The sequence below is a fragment of the Pseudopodoces humilis genome, chromosome 2 (genome assembly GCF_049639895.1).
Source record: "Pseudopodoces humilis isolate 2021_Gansu_Grassland_sample_001 chromosome 2, ASM4963989v1, whole genome shotgun sequence".
Classification (NCBI taxonomy): domain Eukaryota; kingdom Metazoa; phylum Chordata; class Aves; order Passeriformes; family Paridae; genus Pseudopodoces; species Pseudopodoces humilis.
Window position 1 is genome coordinate 73,630,531 of NC_142201.1, and position 24,431 is coordinate 73,654,961.

The following is a 24,431-nucleotide window of genomic DNA, read 5'->3' on the forward strand; positions in this document are numbered from 1 at the left end:
ACTGAGCTGGTTTCTCTGAAAGGTTTTAATGAAAGCTGTCTCCTCTAAACATCATGTGGAAATGGTCCTCAGTATTGGCACACACTCTGGAACTATGTCCTTCAACCTTACAATATCCTATGTAGTAATGAACCCAGTAAAGAACAAGAGTTGCCTTTTAATGGCGGAAGTTGGAACACTGCACAGAAGCCTTTCCCAAAACATGAATTTCACAGCCGAATGCAATAAAAATATCCCTTATTTTCACACTTAAAACTTTCCCACCTCTGTCTGTACACCATCCCTCCCTCTTTTCCCCCTTCATAATGCAGTCAAAAAAACCTCACATGATGATGGAAGTAGTATTAGTGTTTTAAATTTGGGAATCAATCTCTCCTACATAAAGACATTCTTTAAACACAAATGAACAAAAATTAAAAAAACCCAAAACCTTATAAAGCCATTTGTTTGGCTTGCCAGCAGCTGAAAGACCGTTTGTCCCACTTGACAGCTAAAATCCAGCATGTTTTGCTTTGTTGGGTCTTCCCACAGAGAAGAGACATCAGTCAGCTAGTCATTGGCGTGTTGTCCTCTCATATCCTTCCCCTTAACATCACATAAATCAAATTCTGCCACTGCAGGAGCTGTCTTTTATCCAGCCAAAATATACAAGGAAAGATGCAAGTGGAAGATAAATGTGCTGCAACATGGCAAAAGCAGATGAAAAAGGAGAGACCCACAGATGAAAAACTGATGAACTTCAATGGTCTATTCACCTGTGTCTACTCTTGTAGATATCATCTCTAAGTGTTTGCTTTGCTTTTATTAAATCTGTTTTTACTTAGGAAAGAAAAAAGGAAGATATACAGGCTTAATACAGAATCCAACAAGTCTGATGAAAAAACAGGAAAACTATGCAGGGCAAGTAATAATTTTTTATATTACAAAATTGTATTTTCCATCAAAATACAACACAGCACATAATAGCTATGAATGCTTAGAATTTTCAGAACTAACCCAATAAATGGCAAGAAAACAGCTACCTATGGAAGTAGCAAATGTCTCCTGACCCTACTTTCCTGAAAACCTGACATAACATAAGAAACATGTCATGTTTACTGAAGAAATATAAAAATATTTTCTTTGTTGAAAATCAGAATTTCTCTTAGAAAGGAAATACATCAGCAAAATGCAGCTGAGGCTATTTTTTTTTTAACATTTACTGAGGAGAGATGTGAAATATTTAAGGTAAGTTTCTACCATTTCATAAGTCAGTCTAAAAAAATCTGCACATCTGTCTCTAAAAGACTGTCTCACAACCTTTAAACCAGTAAGGGCTCTAAACTGTAATACCTGCACAGTCAATATCCAAATGAGCTTTTGACAACACAAAATAAAGTCAGCTTCTGTATTCCAGCTCATGCAACAAATATCTGTATCTGTAAAGCTGAAGTGACTGGAAATGGGCAGCGTTAGCAAGAAACTTCTCAAAGGCAATTTTTTTTAATATCTGCATGGTAATTACTTAACCCTAGTCCTTGGATTAGATTTTTCTGCTACCTTTTCTTTATTTGGAAAGCCAAAGTTAACTGTCATTAGTGGAGGCTGAGAAGCACTTTTAGTTTTGTTAAAGAAAAAAAAATCAGTTGTATTTAGCTGTTCACTGTGACTGTATAACTTAATTTTCCAAAACACATGTAATAAATTGTGATTATTGTAAATTCAGCGTGCAGAATGCAGAAAACCCCAAACAACACAACACCAAAACAATCTGACAAGCATTCTTATAGTTACTCTTTGTTCCAACTCTTATTTTTAATAAAAGCTTCTAGGTTAGGATTTTTCTTTTCTTTATTGCTAGTTTATCCCTCATTTCAAACATATATTCTCCATATCCTAATCTTACAGTTCTGCATTTTGCTATCAGTTTATACGTTAATCCAAACTGTTTTACTTTGTTTAATTGTTTTCTATTAAAAGATTAAGGATTTCATAAAGGATTAAGAGTGTTTCTTTGGAAAATAAAGAAATTTTCCTTTAAAGAGGAGATTTAATCACAATATCAACTTTCTTTCACAGTTTACCAAGCATTGGTGTTTTATCAATTACATAATTGTGTAATTCCAGGTTAAAACTGTGTTCGAAACATGAATAAAGCACAGCAATGAAATTGCTATATACTACATATTTGTAAAGAGTATGCTTAAGATGGCTGTTTCTTCCCAGTTGCAAATAGAACAAGAACAAAGAAATGCCTCCCTGTTTACTCAGTGTAAGTGCATAGAATCACTGTGATTCTTTAGTTCAACAAGAATATCAGCTGTTTTAACATTTTTCACATCTAAAAGATATGTGCTTGCCTAAGTATTTATAAATTATGACTTCTTTAATCTGTAAGAAGTAACATTTAAATCAAACTCTTGGTTAATTTCTTCATTCCAAGCAGTGCATCTGCATACCTAAAGCTAATGATTTGCAGATTATCTCTAGCAGTAAAAGATTAGATACTGATTACTGCTATAAGATTTACAGAAATATAACAATAAAACCAGAAACAGTTAAAACTTTGTTTAATGTAAAGGTAAAACACCTTAAGGACAAAAGCACTCTAAAAACAATCTGATTTAGAATTTGTTTCTAATCAGGAAATTCTTATTGAAAAGCTGAAATGCAGCAATTAAATAAGCATTGCAAGTTCAAAAATTTGAACGTGGCTGCTAGCTAAAAAACATGCCAAATATCTTAACTATGATGTACATGTGCCTAACTCAATTAGGCTATGAATACGCCAAAATTAACAGCACAATGTTTAAAACTGTCTGGAGACAGAGCTTTCCTCCACTAGCTAGACTGAAGTATGGTATTTAGTTTCTTCATGTGGGACTTATATACACATGTGACCTGCCTCTGATTTGAACATCTCTATCACCTCTTCCATTACCTCACCTCAATTACGTAGTAACGAGAATAAAGAGATAAAAATAAGTCAAGTTCTTTTTATATTTCTTTGTCTCAGAGAAAACCAGTTTCAAATAATTAGATATTTGCACATAATAGCCTACTTTCTTAAAAAGCATTTATTGGAGTATTTTTAGATCAAATTAATTTTTCTGTGAAATTCACATGCAGAAAATATACCCTTTTGTGTCTTTTAACAGGCAAGTCTAGTATAAAACCAAAGTATTAATGAGAAAATCTAATTCTACTGCATGTCAAATATTTAATTCTGGAATAAAATTGAGGTTGAAGACGTCTGGATCAAAGTAAATATAGTGGGATAGGTTAGAAAGATTGCGGGCTGATTTTCGAAGATATGGAATGAACTGTTAAATTATTTAACTTTGCAAATCCATCTAAGCTAAAAAATTGCATTAGTAAAAAGAAATTCATATGCATAGCAGGAAAGCCCTTGAGCCCAAGATCTAAATTTTTTCAAATGCTCAAGGCAATCTTTATTAAGCTATAAATATTTCCTAAGTCTCCAAAAACGTTATACTTTACAGTTTAAGTGACTGGTCAATCAACATCCCACACACCACTCAAAACAAGTAGAGACTTGTTGCAGAATTTCTTTTCCATAAGTTAAAAAAATCAAACAAAAGTTCAGTTTTTTCCACAGGTGTTAATGGTACTGTGAGAATCCTTCTCACTTCTTTTTTGAAAGGCTTAAAATAAATTCATATGCATTACCTGTCTGGCCAAATAATGTCCACAGACACTTCTACTAACAAATTTACAGGACAGTGTGCATTTTTCCAAATGACTCAAGAGTGCATCTTAAACTGACCTAAAGAGAAGAAAAATAATCATTGATCTCAGTAATTCTACAAAAACAATTAAACTGAAAGATTGATTTAAATCTACAATAACCTGCCAGATAACCAAAAGGCAGCAACACACAAAACCAAAAGAGGATATTTTCCTTTTCGACCACCACTGCAGTATTTACTTCAATATCTGAATAGAGGAAAAAAGATGATAAACTCTTGCACACCTGTGGAACTTTTGTAGAACTGCTGCTGTTTGCAGTGGCAAGAATAGCTTCTAGTGTGGTTTGCCTTCACCTTTGAATAAGGCTATGTCTTGTTTAATTTCTCAGATTTTAATAATGAAGCACAAGTTACATGGAAAGAGGCAGCTTCTTACGGACAGTAAGTAAAACAAAAATACATGGTACAGATTAGGAATTGACATAAAATGTTTCTGTGCACCAGGACTCCTTGTTACAAAGTAGCACACAAACAGCCGACTTCTCAAAACTTTCAGCTGCATGGTAGTCCTGTACATCTGCACAGCAGATTTTGCTTGCTGACTGGCTGAACAGTAAAGGAATATAACAGCTACAGTCCTAGAGACCTCAATCAAGATGCTGTTGGGTAACATCACAAGATAAATTTTTTATTTAAACAAGTGTTTGACGAATACAAACAAACCTACTGAAATGTACTTTGTTCATAGGGAACTCTTTGTCCTTGTAGGTGTTCCAAGGAAAGAGATTTATAGTGGATCCACCTTCAGAAATATAATGCACTTAGCAAGTGCAGAACAAGAGCACCACTCAGTGGAACTATCAGAGAAAATAATACTGGTAAAGTCAGTGTTACCTATTCATAGCCCAGCAACAAAAAAAAAGTTGCAGGTGATTCTACTACAACAAAAATCTTCCTCAGAAAAATTTTTAAGTGAAAAGATGGCCAGCTTTAAATTATACTCTCTGTAATATGAAGTTCTATCCTTAATATTATTTACTGTCTCTCTTTCCCACATACAATTATTACATTTCCATTGTTATCTTATTTCTTTTTCAAAAATACAAATGATAATTACAAAAAGGAAGACATGAGTCATCTTTCAGTTTCTGGAATCAACAGCATCTCCAAAATAACCACCATTTTTCTCTCTCTGGGTAAAAGCACTGAAGCCTGTCTATATCAGATCTCCAAGTATCACTTAGTCTTTAGACTTCAGAAATAGTGTTTAACATGCATCATAAAACTTGTCAGCTTGACATTGACAACATGCCTTTAAAATGCCAGCTACATTTACAGCTGCAGGAAATACCAGCAGAGGATGTAAGATATCCCCACTTCTACATATATTTTTTTTCTATTTTTCTGGTTATTTGGGCCCTGTGTTACTGCAGTCCTGTCAGGTGTGTGCCTGTACCAGAGCAGCCTTACCCACTGAACACAATTCCTGTCATGAAACACACAACAGCTCAGGTGGAGGATTCTCCAAAGGTGGAGGGGGTAACCTGTGGCCTCACACGCTGACCACCGTGTTCAGAGTGAGGGTCTACAGCAGGTGGGAGTCACAGGAAGAAGTTCAGATGGCAGCAAAGTTTCTGTGCACCCTAGCTAAACATGACAATTCAAAACGGTACACTTGTAGTTATCATTAAAAAAGTGTAAAGTGATCAGACAGAAAGTTATTCAGTCAGGGTTTATCTGCATCTCTACCTTCCCACACAACGTGTTTTGCAGCATAAAATTCACAGTAAAAAACTGTGAAAGAAGATTCTCTAAGAACAGATACTGACATATCTGGTTAAACATTATAGGAAGATTCTAAAAAAACAGAGTTCCAGTGAATCATAAATCCCAGTATGTTTCTCCTTTAACCCAGTCATGCACCAAGGAACATTTGCAAACTAAATGATCTCAATAAAACTGTATTTAAAAATACACTTTGCTACAATCCTATTTTGATCCTGAAGGTCACTAATCTATACAGTCATTTCATGCAAATAAGTAGGCCAATAACTACATTTTGTAAATTTTAAGTCTTTTCCAAGACTCATGTCCCTCCTCATGATCCCCTCTCACCGAGGATTACTGCACGTTCACAGAGGATTCACATTGCCACTTGGCTGACATGTAAAATGTTCATACTTATGAGACAACTGAGTAACACTGTCTGTGAAGTTCGCATGGGGATGGATCCCATTATCCCAATTTGGAAAGATATCCCTGCTTCTGCCTCACAGACAGCAAATCCATAATTAAATTATCTGCAGATGCTGGTATTGCCCATATGATAGAAGGTTTCATGATGATATTTTCCTAGGGTTCTGTTTCTCTAAATGAAAAATACATCTGTATCTGCCCTACAATGCACCCCAAAATAAACGAGGAGTGGATTGAAAAGCTAGAAATCCCAAATACACAATGCATTCATACACTCTCTTCTAATTATATTAAAATTCTAAGACACAGATTGGTTCTTTGGGAAATGTGAAAATGTTCAGCACTCAAACACTGCAGGATCTGCTTTAGTGACCATAACGCATTACCTGGTAAATCGGTCTTCATAATATCAATGCCAACTTGAAGCTCAGGCTCAGCTGCAAGGACTGCATAATCTCCTTGATGAGAAACATTGAAGTTGTAATTTGAACTGATACCGAGTAAGTTATTGGCCAGGAAAGGTTTTCCTTTTGATGTCCTTTGTAAGTGTACTTCATTCCAAGGTATGCACAGCTCTTCTGAAATTAATTTTCGCATTAGCAGGCGACCAGCCTATGAAATAAAACAGAAGTATTCATACAGAACTATTGTGCTATGTGGTTGCCAGAAAACCACCTGCCTAAAAATGTTGGTTTATTACTATTGATATCAAGTCATGTATTTTAGCCAAATAATTTAAATCTCTCCCTTTTATAAAAGTTGTGTCAAGTAAGTTTAAACAAGAGTTCATCAGAGTATCAAACACACTGTCACTATTAGCATTATTAACACGAGACAAAAAGCAGTCCCAGCCTAGACAAATCACACTAGTTCCTTTCTCTACCTTATTTACTTATTTTACAATACTTTATGGCATAAATAAATGCTTTTTTACACCACCCTGAATAGTAAAATTATCTCAACAGCCTTCCTTTCAGTAGATACATTCACTACTTAGGTGCTAGATGAAATACTCAACAGCTAAAAGTGATGAGTAACTCCTTCCAGACTAATTAGCAGGTGGGTATTACTATGTTATTAGGCGAGATTTAAAACCTGAATCATGTAGAACAGCTTTATTTTCCTACTCGTTACCCTCATGGTCTTATGTACACTCTCTCAGGTACGCTGATCTTGTCTCCTGACTTGGTATCACGACTTGGAAACTGTCAAGTCTTTCAGAGTAACTACTGACAGCAGCCTGCCATCCCTCTTTGCTCCTCAGTGAAGCAGAGCTCCACACGTTTATACGGGCTTTATCTTTTAGCTCTACATCCCTGAAATGCCCTTGCACGCCATGTTTTCCTACGACAAATCAGGAATTTGGGCAATGCTGGCTCACTGTGCAGAGAGACAACCGAGTCCCCGCTCCCCATGTACCAAGGCGGCTTTGGCATCGCGGGCAAAGACAAACTGGCCGATGCGCTCCTTCTCCTCGGGCTGCACCAGCCTCGCGGCCAGCAGCCACTCGCGGCGGCGGGGCCGCCAGGAGCCGCAGGGAAAGGCCCAGCGCACGCTGCCCATGGCCCGGCCCGGCCCCGCACCGCCAGCCCGGCCGCGCTCCCCGCACCCTTCCGCCGCCCCGCCCCCCGCGCCTGGCGGGAGCCTATCGGCGCGCGGGAAACACGAAGGGCCCCGTCCCCGAGGGCAATGACCAGTCCGATGTCAGAGAGCCCAGTGAGTGACAGCGGAATGCACCAGGTAGCGACCTATCAGAGGAAAGGTGGTGCCTGCGGCGGAGCTGCACCCGCGGTGACGTCAGAGAGGAACCCTCTCAGGGAGATGGGCGGGCTCTCACCTGGAGCGGCGGCCGGCAGAGCCATTCCGAGTGCAGGGAGCAGGAGAATGACGCCGGAAAGAGCCAATCTGCTGGCGTGGCTGCTGCGGAGGGTGGGCCAGACCGGTCGGTGAGCTGCGGGTGTTGGCTGCAGGTGGGTGCGCGCTGCTCGGAGGGAGCGCTCAGGGGGGACTGGCGCTTCGCCGCCTGCGGAGAGGCGGCAGCGGCGGAGAGGATCGCATGGCGCGGCCGGGTCGCGCCTTGAGAGAAGGGGATCCCTTTGCCCCATCCCGCCCGTTCTGTCAGAATTAGTCCTCCCTTAGAATGAACGGAGCCGCCGCGGGGCGCAGGCGCGGGCGGCCTGAGCATGCGCAGTAGGGGCGCGGCCGCCGCTGCCCTCCTCCCCGGCGGGCGGGGCGGGGGCTATGGCGGTCGCTGTTGTGAGGCTGGGGGTGGCCGATAACCCTGTCCATGGCACAAGGAACGTAGTTGCCTGCTAAACTCTGCCTCCCTCGGCCCTGTGCGGCACAGGGAGGTGGTTATGCCCTCGGAGGGGGGGAAGGTGGTTGTCTGTGGCAGCGCGCCCCGTTGAAGACAGGTGATGCGCAGCCCATCTCTGCCGCAGCAGATGTGCTGCTGAGGTGTTGCCGTCGGCGCATCCATCCTGCTGGAGAGCCGTCCGGGCCCCTGGCAGAGCTGTCGCAGCGGGCTGGGCTCTATTTGCCTTCTATGGACTGTAAAGAGGAGCTGATTGTCCCAAGAACAGATGCAGCGCTCTGCATCACCCTAGCAGGGTTCTGGCTACTAAGGATCTGTCCGAACAAAAGCCTCTTTTATCCCGTGCTCGTTGTTCTGCTTAGAATTCCAATGGTTGTCAGAACTGGATTCCCATGTGCCCTCAAGTATAGGTTATCTCTAAATGCTCAAAAGGTAATAAATTTGCTTGCCCTTTGGTTTTGGAGTTGATCCGTAGCTAAAAAATTAGAGCCTGTTTGAAAATTTACAACCCATCTTTCTGTTGCTTGCCTTTAGAAATTCTTACACTTCATCCATCCTGTACTGCCCATGTACAAATGATGCAAAAATGCTGAAAATTGTATTATTGCAGGTGTTTGTTACAATCCTCCTTTTTTTCTTCTTGTTGTTTACCATTGCCAGCTCACTGTTAACATAGAAAACTGCTGTTTCTACTCAGGCCAGGCCTTTCTGTCTAGAATAAGTCTCAGTTACAGCTGAGTATAGATTGGTCTTTGCAAAAGATTTTAAACTCAGAAGTAACATTGCATAAAAAAAATGCTTAAACAAGGAATCAGTTGGATATTTGACTTTTTTCAATATATTATTCCTATTTTTCTTCATGATTTAGTGAAGAAAGGTATGGCATAATTTTATTAAGCATTATCCAAACCCATAGACAAAGTTAACTGACTGCAGAGGAGGATTTAACATAGTCAAGAAAAAAATCTCAGGAAAATGTTCTTCACCAGTATCAAGCTGTAGCTGTGGCTTACATTTCAAACTTTGTATCCTGCACACTTTGAAGAGGAAAATGTGGTCTTTGTATATTTAGTTACTGATAGATAATAATACTAATGGATTGTGGATCTTACCTAGTTCCAAAAAAAACCCTGGTTTGATTGATAGGTTTGGCTTGTCCATGCTCTCTACTTAAGAGATTTAAACATGTAGCAATTTTTTCACTGGTGGATTAATTTTTTTTTTTTTTTAAATTAGCTTCGTGTGTAAATGCAAACTGAAGCTCAAGATGCACTGTATAATGCATAATATAATTATGAATGTATTCAATATAAACCCACGTCTTTATTTTAAGTAAAACATGCTATTATAATATGGTATGCCAAAATATTCTCTAAAGATGCTCAATATTGTATGCATGTTTTGGAAAAAACCCACATTTTAATCACATGCAAAAGTGACAGACTACAGATACCACTAAAAGCTGTCATTTTCTTTTATAGAATTTGCAGTTATTTTCACCAGAATTAGAAATACAGTATGTCATTTTAATTAAATTTTTTTCTAAAAATTAAAATTACTGTTCTTGATCTTTTTTTTTTTTTTTGGCTAAGAAAATAATTTGCAAAGTAACGATGAATTGGAGTAATTTAATTTTAGGATAAAATCCAGCCAGTTTTACTTTTAAGTGATTACTGCTTTATCTTAATGGGTTCATGTATTTGTCAGAGAACATGCATTTAATGATCACTGCTTGCAGAGTGGGACTATTCTACTTTTGGAATGCTTCCAGGAATTAGTGCAATTTCCTTACTTCCTATGGGTACCATGCTGGTTTTTTTCCCATGTTGATTTTTTTTTACCACTTCTAAAGAACACAAAGCTTTAAAGTTTCTGTGTCACCTTACAATCTGAGAATACTATCTCAACATTTATTATTGATAAATGTCATTTTTGTGGATTAAACATCTCAAAGCATCCTGTGCATTTTTTTGCTTGTCCTAAAATGATTGACTGAAAATTATTTTTCTTTGAAGTTCAGTTATTTATGAAAAACCTCTGAGACTCAGTTGCATTGAAATTTCCAGGCAGGAACTTGGAATTCTCATAGTGTTTTCAATCTTAGGCAATCAGTGACAATCAACACATTAATGGAATATAGAAGCACAGAACTTGTACTCAGTATTTGTAGTTTAATTACATTTTCAACCACTCTTGTCTTTTTAGTCAGCAATTAGAAGTGTCACCAAATCCTACAGATGCCTGTTCCACTCATACTTGTTTTAGTGAATGTTAAATTGCATGCATAGTATAGAGTGGTGTCTTTAAAACTTATTAACAAGTCATTAATTTCTCTCCTTTTGAATGAAAAAGGAATGAAAATATCAAATCATCTTGATGGGTATACAGTAAACTCGGCAATATAATACTTTAATATTAAATCTTAGAATGCTGATTTTGACCTTTTCAAAACTTATATTAATGCACAGTTAAATTTTGTATGAAAAAAAAACCCTTAAAGTTCTCAAGAGAAATCTGTACAATTTCTTCATCTTCACTATGCTTAGTTTTTTCATCCTAGGTACATTAAGTGTTCTGTGAAATACCAGCTCTTAGATTTCCCTTTTTTAAAATCCTGCTCCCTAGTAAGGCATACTATCCAAGCTGGGAGAAGGGCACATAATAAACATAATGTTCCATTGAAGAGCAATTTATTTCTCATAAGATACCTGCTATGAAGTACGAAGATTTAATTTTTTTTTAATTGGTGAGTGCTGTCAGATAAAAGCAGATAGATTGTTTTACAATTGTTTGTAAATAATAAAGTACCAAATCAGGATTGAGTTGAGCTGGTTTTGCCAGCTGTCTTTGGAACAGGAGAGAATGTCTACCTGCACAGTATTATTTGTAATTTCTGAATGGCCATTCTTGTGCTGGGAACAGTCTTGAGCCTCAGTCCTGTTCCGAGGGTTTGGTCCTGTTTATTGTCAGGCAGGCACAGCCCTAAGGGGCTTTGCCTGGCAAAGTATGAGCTGAGTTACGTGTGATACTTACGTATGCTCAGTACTTCCATGAAACAGAATTCCTTAGCTATTTCAAAGTCACACATATTTGTATGTATATTTTTATCTCACTTTTATAAAGCGATCAAACAGTTTGCTGTCTTTGCCACTCTCTTTCTGGACCCTCATCTGGGTGTTCATATTTCACTGTTATTACACATCCTCTCCCTAGTTTGATATCTTTTCCTCGGTTATTCACTAAGAAATAATTGCACATCTTCCACCAATCTCAGCTTCATTAGGATATTTAAACTTCTGTAACCATTTTATTTATCAGTTGTAGCAGCTATTTGGACTGTTGCTTTAGCAAAATGTTTTCAGCAAAAGTGTTTATTCGTATACATACATTATGTGAGTATGTTCTGATCAGCGCTTTGGTGGGAACTACAACAGATTTCTGCACAAACAAAAGTTCATCTCTGCTCAAAGGTCACTTCACAGTTCTGTTTGCTTTGCTCTTTCAGATGGATGTGAAAATCATTTCTAGCAGGTGTATTGCAGTGGTTATGATTTTAGTGTGCCTGTATTTTCTGAAAATGTCTGTCCTAGATGTTTTTGGTCTCCTTTAGTTTTTACAGATTTTAACAGTATGCTGTGTTTATAGTCTCCTAGTGTAATATCTAGATTCCACATATATCCAGGTTATTAAATTCATAGTCTTAAGGTCATTTGGACTTTACAAAGGAAAAGTACAAGAAAATAAATTACACATTTCAGTATCTTCTAGATACATAATTGTAAGAACACTTAAGAAGGATTGGTGGTGCTAACTAAAAGACAATCATAAATATGTTACATCCTCCATATGTCTTTGGAAAGAGAGCATAAAGTTCCACAATAAATTCAGTGAGGTTTTGGCAGCTGTTTGCATGGAATTAAGGTCAGTTAAACACTTTCTTGTGGCTTTTTATGAATGTTTAGTTACTAAGAGGAACGTGTATCTCATATTTTGACTGTGATCTTATCAGAGTTCTCAGTGTGGTTCCCTGGCATCTTTGTCAATGAACTCATTATGTTCTAGACTGCTCCATCCCGTAGTATCTTGGGAAAAGGGCAGTGTTAAAACTGGCAAAGGGTTCTAACAAGGTGATTCCTTATGGCCCTTCCAACCCAAACCACTCTATGCTCCTATGGCAGAGAGGTCTCTTAAACAGCCCAGCTAAGGAGGTCTGGGCCCTTATTACTGGATTTTGTGACAGATGATAAGAATGCTCTTACCCTCAGAGCTCCCAGGTGCTCCCTTATTTCAGCCACTGTAATGACCAAAAGTAGCTTACTATCCCCAGCCCTCTGTTCAACTGCTGGCTTCTGTGTGGCCCTACACAGACTGGCCATTGCTTGCCACTTGACTGTTAGGCATGCAGAATGCCTGGCCCTTCAACTGGAGACCTGTACAGATAGTTTTGAGAGGTACTTATATGTCCCCCATACATGTGTTATATGGGGTTGACCTTAATAACTGTGAAGTTTGTATCAGTTTTTTCTGTAGCAGTCAACTGGCCTTGTGTTTGAGGTGGCTTACAAGAAAAATAAGCCAGAGCAAATGTTTAACTTTTAACTTTAGGGGAGTTTAGTTTTGGAATATTTTTCAGTTGTCTTTGTCAACCAGTTGTTGGTTTGTTGTTTTTTGGTTTGGTTTTTTTTTTCAGAAAAGCAGGCTAACAGCTAAGGGGCATTTGTCAGTGTAAGACTGTAAAGGTCCAGTACTCCAGCAGGAAGGTTTTGTCAAGTGGTGAGAAGTTGGATCATGTTCAGCAGTACTTGTGTCATGTTCCAGGAGAGGCTGCAAGGCTGGTTGCTGAACAGCACACAGACGTGACTCAAAAAGCAAAAGTAAGAGATCCCAACCTCTAATGAACCATTTACTGGAGCTTGGTTGTTGGTAATCCACATGAAGACAGGCTTTGTAATTGGAATCCTGTGGGAGTTTATGAAGCAAATAAAAGAGGGATGTTCCCCAGCACTCCTGAACTGCAGACCTCTTCAACACAAATCTGCACCCCCTATGTTTCTTACCCTTTTGTCAGAGTTCATAAAATATTTATTAAAAACCCTCTTGATTAATTCATATGGCTTTGTATAAGAATGCATAAAATAATTATAAATGCCTTGTTTAACATACCAAGTTTTAGCTGAACTGTTAAGAGAGTTTGGAGGGCTCTAAAATAATCAACAGATTCAGTGAAGTGGTACATTAATACCAAAATTATAAGTCAGGAATTGGCTACAAGACAGCTGGAAATGGAATTTTTTAATATGTTTTTTTTTTTTAATGGAGTGAAGGGTGAATTAGGCTAAGTCATTCCACCGTATTTATTACTACATTCCTTAATCATGGACAAAAACATTAAAGATACACTGTTGAATTTTGCTTTTAAGAAAATAATGAGATACTGCTATTAGAGATTAGGATTAGGATGCATTAGATGACTTGCAAATTGGACTAGTGAGACAGTGATCAGAGCTGAACCATAATGTTGTACAACAAATCTTGTATCAGTGAAAGAAATTTGGGATCAAACTGGATGAAAGAGAAAACTGCAAGAAATGATAAGGAAAACCAAAGACTCAGCCTTATAAGTGGACCTTGGAAAGCTGGACGACTATTCATTCTAATGAAAGTTGAGAGAGGATATCAACACTTCATAATTGTAAGAGTGAATAAACATACAAAGGAAAATTAAGTCAAATAACAATTTGAATGGAAGAAAAAATATATGTAAGCATTAATAAATTGATTGTATAATTAAGAGGTTTACAGTCTCTACACCAATGTACTGGAATTGAGTTTTTGCAGTAATAGTGTGGTAAAAGAAAACTTTGTGAAACATCAATTGCTTGTATGAAAGTGATCATATGATGTCTTGCCTAAAATAGCATAGTTGGACTTGATTACAGTAGATGTTTCCATGTTCATTATACAAATACAAATATTACTGAAACTGGTAATTTTATCTACAGAAAGCACATTGTAGGTTGGAGCTTGCTATAGAAATTACATATGTAAGTGTAGAAAAATGTCTAGCATCTATTGTCAGTTCCAGAATTTTGCGCAAAGGTTTACATTTCTTTTAGATGAAGAATTATTTTATATGATGCCAAATAAACTGTGAAATTCACTTATTTTTTAAAAAAAAGTTTCATTCAAATGTGAGAAACTAATGTTATTGAAGCAACTCTGCTTTTGAAGATTCAGCCTTTTGAGGAGCAGGCTTTTAAATTTGTAAGAAAATGGTATTCTAGAGAATTCTGACATACAAAAAAGTTTTATGATTTATGGAAGTTGGGGTTTATGAGGCCATACATTATCAGAATAAATGGTGGTCTTGTTCTTCTGTATTTTCCTAGTTCCTCAGGCTTAGAATGGAAAGAGTGAATACGTTGAGATTGTCTGGCCATGGGAAGGAGAAGATGCCTGCTCCAAGGGTGCCAGTGCTGGCAGCAAGATCACTGGATCTCTTCTCTTCCAGGAGACATGGAGGTCTATTTGTGGTTGGAGCTACCTGACTAGATAAAGTATAGTCAGTCTGCTGTGAAAGTATCTTACATGAAGAAGACTGCCTGATGGTTTAGTTTGCTTTGAATGTATTGTGTCATCAGATGAGCCTTTTCACAAAATTCAAAACCAGTTATTTTCTTGTTTCTGGGTTTTGTTTGGAATTTTTTGTCCCCTGTCAATTCAGGTGGGCCATTATCTGTTGTTGATTTTAACTGGAATTGTGGAAGCAAAATCCTGGAATAAAAAAAAAAAAAAATTGGAATGTTTCTTTAAGTTTTAAAATAGGCAGTCTTGACTCGGATTTGCAGTGAGGGCAGTTTATGTATCTGCAATATAAAAATAGCTCTTTAAATAGGTGTAAATAAAATACACTCATGTTTAAAGTTTCTTTATGTTGACAAAGTGGAATAAAATATTTTCATTGTAATAAAACAGTTAAAACCGATTTACCATAGAAAAAAACACACTTCAGTGTAGGGATTTTCACCAGAAAAAAAAAAAAAAAAAAGCTTGGCTGCTGAAAGGGAGATGGTCTTAAATTTAAGTGTGTTCTAAAGCCAGTTAATTTACACCATTATAAGTGAAACTCAGAGTGGGCAAACATAAAGCTTCCTAACAAGACTAGAACTACATGACAAAATGTGTTTCAATTGACTAAACACTCAAAGGTGTACTGTCACCAAACTGTCGCTAAATGACCCTCTTTGGTAAGCCCCAGCAGCCCTGTTATTCAGCCAGGCTGTTGGTGTTGCCTGTATTCCATTATTGCAGTCCAGAGTGCCTCATGAGAATCGACTAAGGATTCAGTCTAATAGCCTGTGGCTCCCTTCCAATACAAGATGTAGAGTGATCAGCCTTTTGGAATGTAAAATAGGTAACAAAGTTTTCTTTTTCCATCTTAATTTTACATAAAATTGTAAGAATTTGGGGTTTTTTAAGGGTAAGCCTAGGACTAGTCTTCCTCTTAAATGACAATTAAACACACTCCTTGGTGTGCTTCCTGTGGACTTTACTGAAAAAACCCCTACAGGTGGGTATTAGCTGTAGAATTGCTGATATATGGCAGATAATTTACTTTTCAAAATTTGCTATGTGAATATATTTTACAAAGTAGTAGTATTGTCAAATTCAGTGTATTGAATTTGTAACACGAATTTCTAACTGTGCATATGATTTACAAACTAAATTCAATGCTGGGAACTTCTTTGTTTCAATGTGTATTGATTTTGTTTGGGCTTTTTTAATAATAAGACTGTAGAATCAATTATTTATTTTTCCATTTCAGGAATAGATTGAAGAAAACATGGCCAATCAACGGGATTACATTAGCAGACCTATTTGCAATGGAATTTCTGTTTCTGAAAATAAAATCAATTCCTTAGTGGCTGAAGGTCATGGACAACAAATTCTAAAAGTACTACAAAAGTTCAGAGAACAAAATATATTTTTTGATTTTAAAATTCTTGTGAAAGATGAAATAATTCCCTGTCATCGTTGTGTACTGGCAGCATGCAGTGATTTTTTCAGGTAAACCTAATTTTGGCATGAGTTTGCAGGAAACAGATTCTAAGTTCTCTGTGAGGGAGGGAAGGAATAGAATTAAAAAAAAAAAAAGTTAAAAAAATTATCACAATTTACACACATTTGCAGAGTTTAGAGCAAAGCACTCAAACATTGTTTTAAGGGTATGACAAATATGGCTCTTTTTATTTTCAAAAAGGCATGAGGACTCTAGCTTGAGGCTTAGGCTCTGAGAGGGTCGGGCAAGGGATATTGCAGCACTGTCCTGTTGCCAGCACTTACCTTCTTGTTAAACTTCATTATTTTATCTTGCCATGTTAGATTGTATGAAAGAGTTAAATGTTATTACATACTTAGAATAAAGCAGTTAAAGTTGTAATAAAATTTCCACAAATCTCCTGATCAATAGTTCATTCCACAATTTCAGCTATCATCTTTGTATTCAGTCACAATCTACTTTCTGCACAGTTTCATTGTGTCATGCAATCATAAGTCAAAACCTCATTTTTTTTTCGACATTGGCCTCTCTGTGAACTCTAAAGCAAGAATTAAGTTACCCTGTGTTTTTCTCCTCATTTACCCCCCACCTACTTTTATTTCTGAGGACTACACCCATTATCTGTCTGGCCACTTGCTCAGCCTGTAATCTGGAAGGCTTTTTTTTTCCCCTAATTTTATGTACTCATCCACATTGCATGACCTAACTCATGGTACTTTTATACTATATTTTTTTTAAATCAGCCTTTCTTTCCCAAAGTTGAAATTGATGCTGTTCAGAACAATTTCACATTTTCTCTCACACTGAGAGCAGCATACTTCATCACTGTGAAAATCCATACAAAAACACAGGTGCTGCTATGATTTTGTTAAGCCATCACTTTGAATATGTTCTTATCACCAATCATTTTTTTCTTCAAACACACCAAGTAAATTCATTGTTCCTATAAGAATTTCCATATTTTAGACCTATTTTAGACCAACCCATATTATTACATCCACCTGATTGTCTCCTCCAACATCAGTGTTCTTCTCTGTTTGCTAAATCTTTAATTTGTGTGTATATCTTCTGTATTCTATTCACAGAGCCATGTTTGAAGTAAATATGAAAGAACGGGATGATGGCAATGTTACTATTAGTAACCTATCGCCCAAGGCAGTGAAAGCTTTTCTTGATTATGCTTACACAGGAAAAACAGAGATAACCAATGATAATGTGGAAATGCTCTTCCAACTGTCATCATTTCTTCAAGTTTCACTCCTTTCCAAAGCTTGCAGTGACTTCCTAATAAAAAGTATTGATCTTGTGAATTGCTTACAGTTGCTCTCTCTATCAGAAAGTTATGGGTCTGTCCGCTTGTTTGATCATGCGCTAGATTTTGTACAACACCACTTTTCATTGCTGCTCAGATCAAGTGATTTCTTGGAGATGAATTTTGAGATACTACAAAAATGTCTCGAGGCTGATGAATTAAATGTCCCTGAGGAAGAATCAGTGTTGAAAGCTGTCCTCCAATGGACCAAACACAACTTAGAAACTCGGCAGAAATACCTGCCCAATTTGATTAAAAAAGTAAGATTACACCAGTTACCTGAAAAGACTTTGCAGGACTTTCTCCATTCTGAAGAACACCTACTTAAGAGTGCTAATTGCTCAATAATAATCAATGATGCAGTTAAAAGTGTGCAGAACTTCAGCGGATTGTTTCCAGATGCACGTCCTTCAACAACAGAAAAATACATATTTGTTCATAAAACTGATGAAGATGGAGAAAACAGACATACATTCTGCTACAACATCAAAACAGATAAATGGAAGGAACTACCACATACGCACATGATTGATCTGCCAGGGTCAAGTTTGTCTAGCTATGGAGAAAAAATATTTATAACTGGAGGATGCAAGGGGAATTGTTATAGGACTGTCAGGCTTCACATTGCTGAACCGTTTCATGATGCCACTGACCAAACCTGGTGCTACTGTCCAGTCAACAATGAATTCTCCATAGTGTCAGCTATGAAAAAACCGAGGACAATGCACACATCTGTTGTAACCTTAAATCAGCTCTTTGTAATAGGTGGAAAGACCAGAGGAGCTCAAGAAACTCGGAGTCTTTTGGATGTAGAATCCTACAATCCTCTTTCCAAAGACTGGAAATCTGTAAGCCAGTTACCAAGAGGTATTTACTATCCAGAAGCAAGTGCATGCCAGAATATAATTTATGTCCTTGGCTCAGAAGTAGAGATTACTGATGCCTTTAATCCATCTCTTGACTGTTTCTTTAAGTATAATGCTATGACTGATCAGTGGTCTGAGCTTGTAGCAGAATTTGGGCAGTTTTTCCATGCAACTCTAATCAAAGCTGTTCCAGTGAACTGCACATTGTACATATGTGATCTCTCCACCTACAAGGTCTACAGTTTTTGCCCAGAAACCTGTGTTTGGAAAGGAGAAGGATCTTTTGAATGCGCGGGCTTTAATGCAGGGGCAGTTGGGACAGAAGACAAAATTTATATACTAGGTGGTGATTATGCTCCAGAAGAAATCACAGATGAAGTTCAAGTCTACCACAGCAGTAGGTCTGAGTGGGAAGAAGTTTCACCAATGCCAAGAGCCTTAACCGAGTTTTACTGTCAGGTCATTCAGTTTAATAAATACAGGGACCCGTGGTCACCCGTACTGACAATTTGCTCTGGAGAATTTTGAAACTCCCAAGTCAAAAGAGTCTATTTAAATGCACAAGTTGTAGAACAGTTTTTTAGTATTAGTTTACAGATGGAGAAATATGTACATGTTTGCTTAAATTTTCAGTTTAAATTAAATGCTGTAGGATTGCTTTTGGAAGAGTCCATTAAAATGTCATTCATGCTAGTCGTTATACAGACAGTATTACTTAATTTTATATACAACTCTTCTCTGTAACTATCAGATTAATTTTCAAAATTATATTAATTTTCAAAAAGGAATATTCATGAGGAATTAGTTGTGTAAAATGTGCCATTATTTCTGTAATATTCACAGTTGTCCCAATAGACAAATTGCTAAATGAGAAAACTGACTGTGATACTATTTTCCCTATGTAACTGAAGTTTAAAAGACATTTTCATTAGCATTATTTAGATTTTCTATGTTCATAAACCTGTAAGAGGAATGAATTGTCAGCTTTATCTTATCACAATGACCTTAGCAAGGACAATAGCCAAAGTGGCCTTCACAGTACTAAAACCAGGTATCTAACTTGAAGAGACTGATAATTCCTGTCATCTTACTTCAGCTCTTCAGTTTTACCAGTTTTTCTCCATCCTTGTGCCTTAGAAGTAGCTTTATTTTCTGTTTCCATCCCATTAGCTGTGGCAAAGTAAACTTTGACAACATACTGCAGGGTAGGTAAGATTTCTACAAGATGGATTCATGTGATACCTTTGCTTTAGTCATATTGCTAACTAAAGAAAAAACACTTCAGGATGTTTTCTAACAGAAATCTTCCATCTCTTAAGTCTCCTATGCTGCCTACTAAGCAGTCACTAGGCTGCTTATAGCAGCAAGCTGTAAAACTAATCGTAGCTGTTGCTTAACTATGGGAGAAGTTTGTATCTTGTCATACATTAAATACAAAGTTACAAAACTACACCCCCCATATTAAAGGTTGAATAGTAAATAGTATTTCTGAGGTGAGAAATCATCTCTTGTGGTTTAAATTAATTAAAACACTTTATCTTGAGCTTCATGGTAATTTCAGATGTTAAAATATCACACAGTAAACACTACACAATATATTGCTTGATAAACTTTAAATAGTCAGCTATTATAATGTTAAAGTTGTAATGGACTTTTAGTGCTAATATTAGTCTAGTTATACGTTGTGAAGTAAATATGATCTCATGCTTACAAAGTCAGTCCTCCTTCTGACAGGAGGACACTGAAATTAGCTAGGTTTCATACATAAATTTGTAATCTTACACAGCATGAGAAGTTTTTTTCTTACCAAGCATCCAGATAAGACACTGAGAGCTCTTATGTACCATACAAGTATTGTGAAAGCAGTGAGTTTGTCTTCTGCCAGACAGAGCAATGGTTTTAAGCACTTAATCACATCTTTTCAAACAGTTAAAAACATGAATAAAACTTAGTGAGGCATCAGAGCCATCTTTCCTACGTCTTGAGACAACTGTGGTAAGTCCATTATCACATCACTACTGCATGTACTTTTTGCAAAACCCAAGCTGAATATTAATGCTTAAAGCTTAATATTGCCTAGAACATGCTTCTGTTTAAAACATTAACAATGGAAGCTTCTGATTCCATGATTAACTCTGTAATTTGTTATCAGATACCTTTACAAATTTATATAACATTCTACATAACAATATTCTTAAGTATTTCAAATACCATCATGTACATTTGGAGAACATATTAATAGAGCAGGACCCTCCCACTTAGTCATTTCTGTATATTAAAATGTGTGTCAGTTCTGTAGAAGTAAGTAGCTTGCTACAGTATTTCAGGCAACTTCCACATTTATTTTGTTGGGTTTTTTTTCATAGTAAGTCTCCATATTTTAACTAAATGTAACTAGGTAACCTTTACAATCACCTTACAGAAATGGAAGTATTTTTATATTGGGACACAACTACTTTTTGTTAGTGCAAAGTAAATGTATTGAGTAGAGAGAGGAAGAATACTATTCCTACTTACTGAAACAATAGGAAAAAACCAAACACATAGGAAAATGGTAGTTTTCATTTCAGTGAAGCTACTCAGGGTAGCACAGATTTCATTAACCATTAATTATTGCAACTTGTCACATCATTGGAATACAAGGCCAAATTCACCTTTGCTTGTGTATTTGTTTTGTGTTTATAGCTGAGTAATATGAATATGCAATTTGTGCATTGATAAAAGTAACATATTATGCCCATAGTACATGGGTATAAATAGCTATGCAAATTGGAAGAGACTAGAGAATTGCAAGGGTTTTTTTAATTGCCAGTGTCATGACCAAATTGCTAGACCACATAAACAGCAAGCGAGTGAATCATTCAGGTGGTGCTCCTTCCCCTAAGTTTTTCCCTACAGCAGATCTTTTTGGCAGTCTTCCACCCAGCTACTTGCTATAATACTCTGGCATCTGACATCAGACAGCAATGACGTATGTGAGAAATTCCTCAGTATAGACAGTGAAAACTGACTGAAGCTAAACTGGGAAAATAGACACGCTTCTTTAATACTCTACACTTGTTCAGGAACTAATGTCAGTCCCCAGTTTGACAAATCATTCATGGATTTCACAGGGAGTTCAGCTCTTACTCAGTGATCAGGAAATAATGTAGTAATGTCAGTTACTTTCTGGCGTTGCTTACAGAAAAGTTATGTGAAATGGTACTGATTTTCTGCAGTTAGGCAGGTACACCTGTACTACAGCTCTCACAGAAGGAAAAAAGATCACTTGCCACATTTCCACATGCAGAGTATTAAATCTGGTAGCAGAACTGAATGCAGAAACAGAACTGTTAGAAAGTCATGGTTAAAAACAAGGCTTTATGATGGAAGGACCTATGTTCCCAACCCTGTGATTAATTGCTACAGATGTAAGAAATCTCAGTGAACTACATAAAAGAATATGAATTACTTGCATGAATAACTGTTGTAGTCTGGATCAAACAGATTTTTCAGCCTACACAGCATTTATGCAATTAAAAACAAAAGTCACAAAATTAATACAAAGTGAGTTTTTAAATATCTTTTATGTCTTTTCAAAGCTCTTTGAAACAAAGCTTTATGAAAAAGTACCTTCCTCTAAAAATAGTCAGTAACTAGATTAATGATTACATATGTTCTCACTGAAATAGAATGATGTTTAAACATACAAAATGCATGTAAAATTATAATCTATTTGCACTTAAATGATGTAACCAAAACATTTCTAATAGTATTCTATTTTATGTTACAGAACACATTATAAGCATGACCAGTATAATATACACGAAGATAATATATATTGTATGTGGGATTTTAATATCCAGTGATGATTATATTGGACAATCTTAATTTTTAAAGAATGCTATCAAAACATGATGGCACTTTAGTAATATTATCATACTGGTTTAGTTATCATAAATATCATAAATATCAATTATTCAGGTGTTTTTATTGATTATGTTTGCACAGACCTGAAGATTATTATTTAAGGACTAATTAATTTCTTTTCTATATTCTAAATACATTTGTAGTAAGTCAGTTTACTGCTGTTAAAAATTCGTTATATTCACAAAATGGAGTAGATTTTCTGGGTCAGATTTATTTATGGAATTACTCTGAAGAAAACTGTTTACCTCCTCTGGTTAGTATAGGGTAGTAAGCAAGGTATAGGCTATAGAATGTGCTGACTGCAGTTCCTAATGTGGAGATTAATTTCAGATGTTTCTATTTGTAGGTGACCAACAGGAGGCAGCATAAGATTTGTTTTAATTAAAACAGACTGAAAACAGGGATGAATTTGACAATATTTACAGTTGAACATTATGCTCAATTTACTTTTTTCCTTCTAATGCCCAATAAAGCATAGAGAACAGTAACATTTTGCTGCTGCCTGGGCTCTGCTGGTATGTGGAAAGTACGATACTACACGTTTGCTGAGATGTTCTTTCTTTTGTGAAATAAAGCACTGAGCAACTGAATCCTTCTCGCATCTCTTCTTTTTTTTTTTTCTTTTTTTCCAGTGAGATTCAAACTGCAGAGAATCTACAGTGTTTCTAATGCAGGTAATCTCTTTTGTGTTTGGTTTTTTTTCTTTTTTTCTTTTCCTTTTTTTTTTTCAGGTGGAGAATATTTTGAACACTATAACAAAGAATGCAGTTAGCATGGATGAAAACTGCATTAAGGGGGGTTTATAATTATCCTTAAACCTTGTATTTGTATATCCTTTGCATATTGAGTTACTGTTCCCATGCTAATTTTGATTGCCTGCTGAAAAGTTCTTAAGTTTACCACTGTAAGGTACTCATTTAAATTGGTATAGTTTCTTAAAATTAGATCAGGTTGATATACAAGGTTTTTTAACAGTTTAAGTATTGCAAATGATTAGGTGTTTATTTTTACTGAAATGGACCTTCCATACTAATAGAAGTAGCTTTAAATCAAAGGAGATATAAAAGTTACATAGTCTAAAGTTTGCATGCCAAGGCTTGCAGAAATGGCATCAACAGGAAGTGACAGAGCCCCATATTGTCTTGCATTCTTCCAAAACTTAAAATTCTGTAACCCCAAGACTCCTCTATAGAAAAATTAGAGTTACGGCAATACAAATTAACCTTCCAACACTCCAAGGCCTTTGCTTTCAGCTAGCAAAAGCCTTTTGGAGACATGTACAAAGCATTCCAACAGCACTCACAATATTAAAAGCTTATATTGAACAATGAAGGGATTCACAGACCAAATTTGAGAGCTTGTGTAACCCCTGTGCACAATCAGAATGAAATTATATATATATATGTTCTAAAAATCCAGGGAGTTCGCCATGGATTTGAACAGTTTGCATCTGAAGTAGACCATATGACAGAGATTTTCTTACTGTCATCAAAAGCAAGGAAGAAAGACTCTGGATTTAATGATTAAAATACACATAAATTATGCATAATTTCAAAACAGTTCACATAAAGAAAGGAGGTTCAAGAATTTTTGTTGGAGGAAAATGGTATACACCAGGATTTTTCACCAGTGATCAACAGTAAAAGCTGATCTTTTACTTTTGAAAAGTAAAAGATCTCCATAAAAGTAGAGTAACAATTCTGAGAGAAAGTAGAGCTATTTAGGATTATGTGCATGGCTACTCTAGGAAATAATAGGATTCCTAGTTAAAATTATTCTAATGGACACTAATCATATTTAGGGTTTGTCCTTCACAATAAAAGAAGGATATTCAGTGAGGTATAACTAGGACTAATTATTTTTGCAGACTAGCAGAGGTTCAGACTGTTAATGACCTCCCCTTTCCATGATTTGTCCACCTACTTGCACCTAAATCTAGTTTGTACTAGCTTGCGAGACCTTTAGGGTGCACTTGAATCTTATTCCTGAGCACTGTTAAAATACTGGTAATAATTTAAAGGGAAGCCAATTTCATGTATGGGTCTCAGTAAGAAACATCCCTGTAATTATATATGTCAGTAATGTA

General features: G+C 36.6%; 2 protein-coding genes across 9 annotated transcripts in view; one reads left to right on the forward strand and one right to left on the reverse strand.

Moving 5' to 3' along the window:
- The window catches only part of AASDHPPT (aminoadipate-semialdehyde dehydrogenase-phosphopantetheinyl transferase), a 26,796-nt gene extending 18,673 nt beyond the window's left edge, over nt 1–8,123 (reverse strand). For 4 of the 5 annotated variants that reach the window (XM_088051458.1, XM_088051461.1, XM_088051459.1 and 1 more), the window contains exons 1-2: nt 7,723–8,123; nt 6,272–6,497 (exon numbers count right to left, since the gene is read on the reverse strand). In XM_088051458.1, the coding sequence (XP_087907584.1) occupies nt 6,272–6,497; nt 7,723–8,070 (574 nt within the window). In that variant the 5' untranslated portion in view covers nt 8,071–8,123. Of the gene's footprint in view, nt 1–6,271; nt 6,498–7,304; nt 7,488–7,722 lie in introns of those variants that run through there. The other variant, XM_005516228.3, reaches the window with a different exon arrangement.
- On the forward strand, nt 7,716–22,935 carry KBTBD3 (kelch repeat and BTB domain containing 3). Of its 4 annotated transcripts, XM_088051456.1 has the most exons (4): nt 7,833–7,855; nt 12,890–13,073; nt 16,025–16,266; nt 17,344–22,935. In XM_088051456.1, exons 3-4 carry the CDS (start codon nt 16,043–16,045, stop codon nt 18,962–18,964), a joined length of 1,845 nt encoding a protein of 614 aa, XP_087907582.1. In that variant the 5' UTR covers nt 7,833–7,855; nt 12,890–13,073; nt 16,025–16,042; the 3' UTR covers nt 18,965–22,935. The 4 variants fall into 4 exon arrangements, with proteins under 4 accessions (XP_005516284.2, XP_087907582.1, XP_087907581.1 ...); XM_005516227.3 differs by lacking the exon at nt 12,890–13,073 and having other exon boundaries at nt 7,716–7,855; XM_088051455.1 differs by lacking the exons at nt 7,833–7,855; nt 12,890–13,073 and adding an exon at nt 14,763–15,613.
- The last annotated feature ends 1,496 nt before the right edge of the window (nt 22,936–24,431 follow it).

Excerpts from the sequence above, each read along its gene's own strand:
- KBTBD3 (XM_005516227.3), top strand. The coding sequence starts at position 16,043 with ATGGCCAATCAACGGGATTACATTAGCAGACCTATTTGCAATGGAATT. Across the intron at positions 16,267-17,343 it reads GCATGCAGTGATTTTTTCAG|AGCCATGTTTGAAGTAAATA; the intron begins GTAAACCTAATT and ends TTCTATTCACAG.